The 10,638-nt window shown below is 35.8% G+C and overlaps 1 protein-coding gene across 1 annotated transcript; it reads right to left on the bottom strand.

Moving 5' to 3' along the window:
* Nucleotides 1-2,510: 2,510 nt before the first annotated feature.
* On the bottom strand, nt 2,511-9,843 carry LOC129254167 (epimerase family protein SDR39U1-like). The gene is made up of 6 exons (XM_054892627.2): nt 9,647-9,843; nt 7,320-7,426; nt 6,363-6,445; nt 5,655-5,776; nt 4,632-4,790; nt 2,511-4,278 (listed from the first exon to the last, which is right to left on the bottom strand). The coding sequence occupies exons 1-6, from the start codon at nt 9,753-9,755 to the stop codon at nt 3,869-3,871; spliced, it is 990 nt and encodes a 329-aa protein (XP_054748602.2). The 5' UTR covers nt 9,756-9,843; the 3' UTR covers nt 2,511-3,868.
* Between the last annotated feature and the right edge of the window lie 795 nt (nt 9,844-10,638).

Raw genomic sequence — 10,638 nt, 5'->3', positions numbered from 1 at the left:
AAGAAATGTGATTGAATTATTGAAGTACTTGCTTTATAAATACATGTAAAACTAATTGTGTACACATTGATGAAATCAAGAACTTAGTGTGAAAAAAAAATGTATAAGAAAATGAGTACAAAATAAAATTTGTAAATAAAATTAAAGTGGTATGAAAGAAATTGATGGTAGCAGAGTATTTCTTGAACTCCTTTGTATGTAATTATGGAAGTAAAAATATCTGTAGTGAAACTGAATAGAGCATATGTTGGCTGATGTTATGTTGCTGCTAATACATCTATGTTGCTGTTATTGAAGTATGAATGTGCAGCTATTGAGTGTGAGTATGTGCGTGTGTGTTAAAAAGATGTGAATGAAAAAAAATACATCAGAATTGCTTAGCCAGAGTTTTAATTGTTCATGCTTGAAAAGCATGAAATTGGAGGATGCTTGAAATGCATGACATTGGAGGAAACAATTGGCACTATTATTGGGGAAAGTGAAAATGTCATTGTCACATTAAAAATTAATTTATATTTTATCCCTTCCTTTCAGCCTATCAAACTTGTTAAATCCTGTACTCAGGTTACCAAGAGACGGGAACTTTTATTTATACAACAAAAATAATATTTAATTAATCGAACCATCAATTTCTAGCTCATTTACATAATCATTGTTAGGTTTGGAATGGGCAGTGATTGTGTTTTGCATTGTTCCGTTTGTATAGGGCTAGTGATCCATTGCTTTAGACCAGCTGCTTGGGATATTTCAGGGCAAGGTGCCTGCCTGTATAGTTCTGTTAGTTTTCCAGTTAGTTTGTAACAGACATCTTAAGACTGCTTGGCACACAAGTCATGTGCAGATTTTAAGCAAGAGAAGAAAATTGCAATTTCAAAATCATGATTTATAAGTTAAATATCTACTGTGAAAAGCTGCTCTATTTGTTGATTTTTAGCTGCAGTTTCTTACCTGCATGAGACCAGATATGTACAGTGTAAAATAATTTTTTAAGCCTGTTTCTGAAAGTCATCGGTAAGTGAGAATGACATATTTCTACTTTTACTCAGTTTCTATAACTAATTAATATTAAAAAGAAAGATCTTTAAAACACGATAATCGGATCAATGTTTTGTGGAATACGGACATTATTTATCCAGGAATTATACAAATGTTTACAACTTTGAAAAAGTTTAAGTGCAATGAATCACATTTTTGGTTTATCTAGTAATGAACTTGAATAGTGACATTGAATTTTGGGGAATTTATCTAAACTTTAAGATTACCAGAGGCTTACTGGAAATATGTATGCAAACTGTATAGCTATGATCGTAGTTCAATAAAGGACAAGTCCATCCCTACAAAATTCCAATAAGCATAACACCGAAAACTCCATCAAAAATCTGATGTAAAATAAGAGACATTTCAAAATGTTGCCTAATTTCACAAAACAGTTAGGCCTACATGAAATTCCTGGTCATTATGCAAATAAGGGGACTGATGACACCAGTCACTCACTATTTCTTTTGTATTTTAGTATCTGAATTATGAAATATTATTTTCTCATTGTCGTGCAAAGAAAGTTTTATTCCTCCATGAAAATGTGAAATTACTATTGTTTTAACATTATGTGGTTCTCAGTCTAGTTAGTCTTTATTGTCAAATCTGTAAAAATTGAAATATTGTATAATTCAAACAAAACAAAAAGGAAATGTGAGGGACATCATCGACTTTCTCATTTCCATATCACCGAGTTGTGCAGATAACTTTTTTGTGAAAAAATATAAAAAACTTTAGAATGTCTTATTTCACATCTGATTTTGATGAAATTTTCAGCGTTATGCTTTTTTTAATTTTTCTCTTTTTACTTGAATCAACATTTTTCTGGGGTGGACTCGATCATTAATAAATTGAATATTGTTTTACTGGGTCATGAGGAAAGACACATTAGTTTGGTTTGTTGTTTATCGATTGACAGAGCACTGCCTTTCCACGCAAGCAGCCTGCGTGCGTCTTTTTGTTTCTAATCCTTGCATTCGCCATGATAGAACAATGGAGAATATGAAAAGGACGATGTGAAAGATGTGTAGTGTCTTTGAACAGTAATCATCTATCAGAGCAGCTTTCCAGGATTCTCCATTGTTTATACTATGGTGACTCAGACTGAGGATTAGCCATGAAAAGAAGACAGAGTTCAGCATGAAGTAGCAACGCTAATGTTTGGTATGATGCCTTAGTAAACGGGTGTATTGGGAAAATGGTCCAATATACTCTTAGCATTAGAGTACCAAAGTATGAGAGAACTTGGTGTTATTTTTATGCTGCACTCAAATGGGTACTGGCAGGAAGTAATTCCTCAAAAAGCTGTGAGCACTAGAATCGATAGCCTAGCTCAGCCTGAGGAATATACAAGCGCCTTGAGCACCTAACAAGGTGGAAATTTTTACTTTTCAAATACCCTTTATCATTATTTTTATCATAAAATCCCTCAATATGAAAGAAAGACAGTAAAAAATAGAAGACAGGTAAAGAAATACACTTTTCAATGTTTAATTACTTCAAGTATTAAAGTAGAGAATACACGTACATGGCACATTGAACGAGATAAATTGTACCATCTTCACACACTTCAGGAATATGAGATACAAAATGTAAAGCACACACAATCATCCTATCTTTCTCGTACTACACAATATAAATATCATACTACATAAATTATTCTAAAATGCCTTTGCAAAAATTTGCAGCTTAACTTTAAGGTGATGGGACAAATGGTCACTTCTAACATGATCTGGATATAGCTATAATCTTTATGCTAGTTTTAGAAACTTGTACTTTACAGTTTGTTGATAATTGTTTGATGATTTTACTCAAAACCAACGACTGCCTTCCAAAATGATGAAGTAATTCCTCTTGAAATCATGTTCCTCATTTTAAGTGCTGAGCCCCGTCTTACAAAGAGTTGCGATTGATCCAATCAACCACAACTATGGAAAGCCAGCAATGTCGGCATGTAAACCACAAACATGTTTATTCAAAAAATGTTTGTAGATATGATGTATACCCATACATTCACCGATGTCTTGACAATTCGGTTTGCTACTAATTGTTTACAAAGGACATTGTGCAAATTTCCTGTTTGAAAAAAATATGACAGCTATGGATTTTCATATTGTTGCGGTTTATCAGATCAATTGCAAGTATTCATAAGATGGAGCCCCAGACCCCGTTGCATATTCAATATTGTGACTATGTTTGTAACTTGGGCAGGCTCATCTGCTGATGGAATCCCTTCTCACACCCTTGTTGATGTTTTTGTACTATGTCTATAAGAACAATGGCCAATCATGAGACAGTATGGGCAAACTGAGAACAAAGTCTTGTCTGACGAACTACCCTGTAGAAATATGTATGTACATGAATAAAACAATAACCATACCAATATCCAACAATATGAAGTGATTAGGTTTCAAAGAATTCCTTCATAAACTATTGTGAGCAATGAAGCATCTCATGATTCGTTCTCTTAAACCATTTTTTTCATTAAAAGCAAAGTTTAGGTCAGATCAAAACTTCAGTCTCTCTTTTATTTTTTTACTGACTATATCTTCATTAGACCTCCCTCCTAATATAGGAATCTGTATAGTTCAAAAGATAAATTAATAAGCTCAATCTCTGAGAGTTGAATTCATATCTTCATAACTGCACTTTAATCTGCAATCCAGAGCCCATTTCCGCAATGATCTTTAATATTACGATACAACCTCTTTAAGAGCTGAGTTTATGTCAGTTAAAGATAAAATGAATAAGCTTTATCTCTTTGAGAGCTGAGCTCATATCTGGATGTCTTTATTCTGCAATCAAGAGTCTGTTTGAGCAACAACCTTCAATATTACGATACAACCTCTTTGAGAGCTGAGTTTATGTCCGGGTATCTGAACTTGTACCCGCTGTCAAGAGTCCTCTTGGGTAACACCTTCTGGCCCTCTAACAGCATCACTGCCCTCTCATCTCCAAACACCCCCTTCACCACGAACCCTGGCAACGGAAAGATAGTCGGCCTCCACATGGCAGCACCCAAAGCCTTGGTGAACCCGTGGTTAGTAACAGGCTTGGGGGCGATCCCGTTGAGTACTCCGGTGACATCCTCGTTCTCGATGGCATGGAGGAAGATCCCTGCAATGTCATCGACGTGGATCCATGGGAAGAACTGCTGGCCGGAACCGATGACGCCCCCGACGCCAAAGTAGAATGGCCACTTCATCTGGCCCATGGCACCTCCAGTTTTGCCTAGAACAACAGCTGATGAAAAAGAGACATAAAAATTCGTAAGTGAAAATTCATCTTGCAATTTTATAAAGGATTTTTGAACTTTTATCCATCACTTCTTCACAGTTTTCTTCCAGTCAACAATATCTCAAACAGATTATTCTTTCCCCTACTTACTACCACTCTCCTTTCTATGTTTCATATTCTCATGTAAATACAACAGATGTTGAATTTTTCCCAAGAGGAATTGCGAATTTCGGCCTGTCCGCTGCAACCGATAGATGTCGCACGTATTGTGAATACAAATGGGTTTAGCCCATATAGTATCATGCTATCTGAGAAGTAGGCCAACTTCTTACAGACCAAGTGACTACAAAACTTCTCACCTGTTCTCACTACCACCTTCCTAACTCCATCTTCCTGCCCATCCAGTGGCCCCATACTCCTCTCCCATTCTACACACAGTCTGCCAAGATAGTCCTGGTCCTGGTCGTGCACTGTGCTCTCCTCTGTATACTCGGCAGATGCGGATGCTGGATAGTAACCTATATCGATGACGTGATGCCGAAAATGTAAAAAAAAAAAAAAAGAGAGATTTTTTTCATCACAAGATTATGAAATGAACTTAATGATAAGCTGCAAAATACACAAAAAAGGTCATACTGGTGTTTCTATCTGGAGTTATTCTTTTCTAGCAAGCTGAATGCAATTGAAATCTCAAATTTCAAATATTGAGAGAAGTGTCAGGAAACATGTAAAGGACTGAAATACAAAACAGTAGGTCAATTTGGTGGTAATATCTGGGCCTGTAACAAAAAGCTTAGTGTTTGATCATAACTTAGGACCAATTCTTATGATCGATCATACACCATCATCAATGCAATCAATTGTAGAAAGCCATCCTACAATCGATCACTAAGCTTTATGTTATGGGGCCCTGGAGTTATTCTTTTCTTGTCTAGTAAGCTGAATGGAATAATGTTAATAATGTAGGGAATTTCAAATATTCAGGAAAGTGTCAGGAAATGTGTAAAGGGGGCAAGCAACGGATTGAAAACAACACAAGCATATGCACCAGAAACCTAATTTTGAGACTTCAAGAAAGGAACTCGGATTGTGTATTGGAACTGGATAAGTTCAGGCTTGCATTATTTAGACTCATTTGATGATAAATCCCACTATCAAACTAAATCATTATCAATTTGCAATGAATATTTCATTCTTTACATAAAATGCCTCTGTTACACATAGCTCCAAAGTAGAGATCTCTGCAGTCTTTCCAATGAAAAATTCAAAAGTTCATCTTTGTTCTTTAAAGTTTATATTGCAAAAACTGTGGAAACAATCGGATGCCACTGAAGGGATTAAAGTATCCATTTGGGTCTGTACCTGTTGACTGTAACACTTACCTATACCAGACATGCCTACAAAGACACTGGGAGGGCTGCTAGTCTTGGAGATGGCCTCTGCAAGCGTTGAAGTGGTCTCCACTCTGCTCTTCCAAACAACCTGCTTGAAATCTTCAGTCCATCTGGAAAATAGAGGGACAAAATAGAAAGACAGATGAATGTAGATATATAGATGAATGGATAGATAAATACATAAATCGATAAATAGATGTAGATAAATAGATAAATTGATAGATAGACAGACAGATAGATAAGAGAGAATAGAAAGAGAGATAAATGGAAAGGCAGTTAGAAAGAGAGAAAACAGCAAGAAATGAAGAGAGAAAGAGAGAGAGAGTGAGAGAGATAATTTTATAACATTGTTTTTCTGAAAAAAACATAAAATTTTTACATCTCCAAATGCAGGAGTTGTGGTATAATATATGTCCTTCTTCTACTGTGCGTTTCATGCAGACTTACCAGACAAAGGTTGCTCTTGACCACCAGAAAACCCGCTGCCAGACATAGCAACACGGTATGCATGGAAACAGGATTCTGCATGTATTGACTGTAATCAATTCAAAGTATTTACTCGCCGAAAAAAGGCGTTAAAAAATATTATGTTACCTGTACGGTTGCTATGTCCCGAGGAAAGGTACATCATAAATTGAGTTTTTAAGTATAAACATGTCTTGTTTTCTTGAAGTGAAGGTTTATTGGCTCACATACCTTTTTGCAGGATTCAAGATGTTTTCTCCGGCCAGGTTGACGACAGCATCACACTGTGGTAAACCGCTATCCCTCACCTCATCCTGTAAGGAAACCAGAATAGAATTAAGCAAACACGAAGAAACACAAAAAATACTGATTTTAATATTTGAGGATAATGGTAAGACAAAATTACATGATTTTCATTTTCGTATCTAATAAACAACCTACTACTTGAATAGAGTCCCTAATTATTGAGATATATATTTATGCCCCTAATTCTCTCTCTACACACAACATATGTGCTATTAAAGGCTAGTGATTTTGCTCATGTGCTATTCACATACATGTATCAAGGAGTTGTGAAATCACCCATTTAATCTTGTACATAGGAAATAGACTTTGCAGGGATGGTAATGGCCTCCTGTTTGCTTTATAAAATGACCCAAATTTGAAACACATGAAGAGTTGTTTCAATAACAAAAGCCATTATTACAAAGTTATACATTTCTTTATGTTATCGACCAAAAGTCATTTTACTAGCAAACTCTCTTGTCAGGACTTCACTCATCACTACTTAAAATTAAATTTAAATTAAAATATCAAGTTGTTTGTTATCATTTAATTGCTTTGAGTTCTTTTATCATATATTTTTCGTTTATATTCAAATGGACTAAAAGTGTATTGTTTAAATTTAGGGCAGGCCCATACATTTATATTTCAGTTTTATACTAGCTGAAGGGCTTTGGACTACTGTTTGTGAATAAAGCAACAACAGTAACAATAAGAAACACAAACAAATTATCAAGCAAATTTGAAAATGTAACACATCTACAAATATCAGTAACCAAAATATAATTATCAATAACATTTTGCTGACTTACAATTGCAAATAATGTACAAGGGCTGTAGAACATTTTACAAGATTGGAAACTTCCCCACCATCCCTCATGAAAATAATTGTATTTGAATACAAACCCAAGTGACTTTGTCCTTTCCAGGTGAACGTGAAAGTAGAAGAGCCTTGTGACCTTTAACCTCTAGCTGCTTCCTCAATGCTGTACCCACAAAACCTGTTCCACCACCTGAAAAAAATTACAAAATCAACAATAATTAAAATAATTAAAATACTGTACTTACAATAATAATTTTTTTTTTTACATTGAATGGTGCATAATACTAGTGACAATTCAGTTAACCTAATGTACTATTTTTATTTTAGATTTTCACAAAAATACAATAAAAAAGAGGGATTGTTATCATGAAGTGCAACCATATGAATGTAATATATCTTGTTCTAATCTTAAGAATGGACTGGCATTCAAACTTAAATCATTGACATCGTTGGCTTGTTGACAACATGTTCAATCTCACATTGTTGGCATCGTAGGCTCGTAGTTGGCAGCATGTTCAAATCTAGGCTGATATATCATGTTTTGGAGGAGTGTTGTAACATTTTCTGATATTTTTTTCCTCCTACACAGACATTGCCTCTCATTGGGCTCTTAATGGTGGAGGTTCAACCAACGCTTAAAGGACAAGTCCACCCCAACAAAAAGTTGATTTGAATAAAAAGATAATTTCAAAAAGCATAACACTGAAAATTTCATCAAAATCGGATATGAAATAAGAAAGTTATGACATTTTAAAGTTTCGCTTAATTTCACAAAACAGTTTTATTCACATCCTGGTCGGTATGTAAATGAGGGGACTGATGATGTCATCCACTCACTATTTCTTTTGTATTTTATTATATGAAATATTCTAATTTTCACCACATTGTCAAGTGAAACAACGATAAATTCCTCCCTGAACATGTGTAGCTAGCATTGTTTAATACTATATGGTTCAGTCAAGTTGGTCCTTATTGTCAAATCTGTAAAAAAATGAAAATTGTATAAGTCAAACAATAAAAAACAAAAGAAATAGTGAGTGATGGACATCATCGACTGGCTCATTTGCATGTCACTGACTTGTGCACATCACTGTTTTGTGAAAAATAATCGAAACTTTAAAATTCCATAACTTTCTTATTTTACATCCGATTTTGATGAAATTTTCAGCATTACCCTAGTTTGATTTTTATCTATTTATTCAAATCAACATTTTTCTGGGGTGGACTTGACCTTTAAGTACAGCGTCTATGGAGAAAAGGGTGTGCTTGCGCACCCTCCTCGATAACTGCGTAATTCCTCCTTTTGATGGGCAAAAAGGGATGCAATGATTTAAAAAAAAATAATATTGAATAGAATCAGTTTACCACCTTTCTGAAATATATGCTGGAAAAATACTGACTTTTTATGACAAACATTCAGGATCAGCCAGGTTCTTCTTCAATTGTTCGCTGTCATGTTTATAATACAGTAGAGAGTACGAATGCACCAGCCAATCACGTTCTCGTGTTACCATTGTCAGTTCATGAATGGAAAATGGTAACAAGAAAGTGATTAGCTGGCCTGTCTGTACACTCAGTTGTATTATAAACATGACGGCGAACGATCGAAGAAGAACCTGATCCTGTATGTTTGTCATAAAAATTTGATATCTTGCAGCATAGATCTATATTTCGGAAAGGTGGTAAGCCGATACTAATTTCCATTATATTTTCTTTATCATTGCGCCCCTTTTTGTCCATCAAAAGGAGGAATTAAGCAGTAATCGAGAAGGGTGCAGTGACAAGTGCACCCTTTTCTCCTTAAACGTTGCACTTAAGAGTCGGTTGAACCTCCATCGTTACGAGTCCAATGACCGTCATCTGTCTTTTGACGGAGGGGATCATACTGCGGATCCAGATTAAGTCTCAGCATATAATATCCTCGACACTTTTGACAGAAATAGACCTACTTATCGGTCTAGATCTAACATTGTTGACGTTGGGAGCATGTTAAATCTCACGTCGTTGGGAGCATGTTCAGTCTCACACCATTGGCATTAGGCTCTTTGCTTTGGGAGAGCATGTTAAATCTCACATCGTTGCATTGGCAAAAATTGTTCCAACAATCCTCTCATCACATTTGTAATTGTAGAAAAAAAGTTGGTCACTTCAAAGTTCATTCATTCATCAATGCTGCAGTTGTTCCACAATAGTTTTATCCTCCAGCATAGTTTCTGTTTCCTTGCAATTAATTTCTAACGAGATAAAACAAAAACACGCATGCCCAAACCCCAGCCAGTCCCTCGCACCCGGCCAGGTCTGCGGCGACCTCGCATCGGGCTCGGGCTTGGCACGGGGCTCTCGCACGGAGCAACGGCCTAAAAAAAACGGCTGCTTGCCGTTTCATATCTACCTTTTTATTTTCCCTTACCAATCAAAACTTTCATGTTTTTGAGTGAGCTGGTGCTTAAGAGGCGTCTGCTGCAAAGTAATTGTACGGGTAATATACGATTTGTTGAATTAAATGCCCCCAAAACCATGATTTCTTCTAAAAATATCGTCTGCCTCTTTTCTTCTGCTTGTATGTATTATTATTACGCAAGCGATTGCATCAGCGTCCCATAATGTGAAATGTATATGACACGCTGATGCAATCTCTGGTATTAATTGGTCATTCATTATTCAACAGCTGTTCAATTTAATTCAATTTTTACTCAATTGTCCAAAGCAGTGGCGGGTTCAGGTAGGATCACATCCAGCCCGTGATCCCCGTTTTGAAAGACATAAGAAACATTTTTTTAGGGCAATATGTCGTGCAGAAAAAAAAAATGACCGTCATTTCAATGAAGACCCTTTTGGGGGAGGGGGCGGGTGGGCTATTTTTGTGTGTGCAAAAATGCCCCTCATCCCCCTCTTGGGAAATTCTGGATCCGCCTCAGGTCCATATAGTAACATGAAAATGCGACGTGGAAATACATAAATACAATAATGTTTACCGGTACATATGTAAATTATGCTACTATTTTCTAAAACACTTTTACAGCAATAGCACTGCTGCAGTTATTTGCATTTTTGATTGCCGGCGTTGATCGCAAAGTGGTCGACCCGTATTGATGGCGCAAAAAATTAAAAACCGAGAAGATGATCGATGAATAGAAGAAAAGGGAAGAACAGAAGAAGAAGAGAAAGAAAAGATTTGCCAAAAAAATATTATCGATAGTGACCCCTGACTTCTTTATGTTGCACAGGCACGCAATAAATTAATTTTCACACAACAGATGTGTCCGTTGAACCGTTGTTAGTATAGAATGTTATTGGCCTCATTTTTGGTCATCATTAACTATGAACCAAATTTGACTCTGTTTTGGCATCTGACTTTTCAAAATAATAATTGTTTTCTAGCCGAAATTACCATGCCTTGAT

The sequence above is a fragment of the Lytechinus pictus genome, chromosome 2, assembly GCF_037042905.1.
Source record: "Lytechinus pictus isolate F3 Inbred chromosome 2, Lp3.0, whole genome shotgun sequence".
Lineage (NCBI taxonomy): Eukaryota > Metazoa > Echinodermata > Echinoidea > Temnopleuroida > Toxopneustidae > Lytechinus > Lytechinus pictus.
Note: the sequence above shows the minus strand (reverse complement) of the source record. Positions and strands in the feature narration are given on the sequence as shown.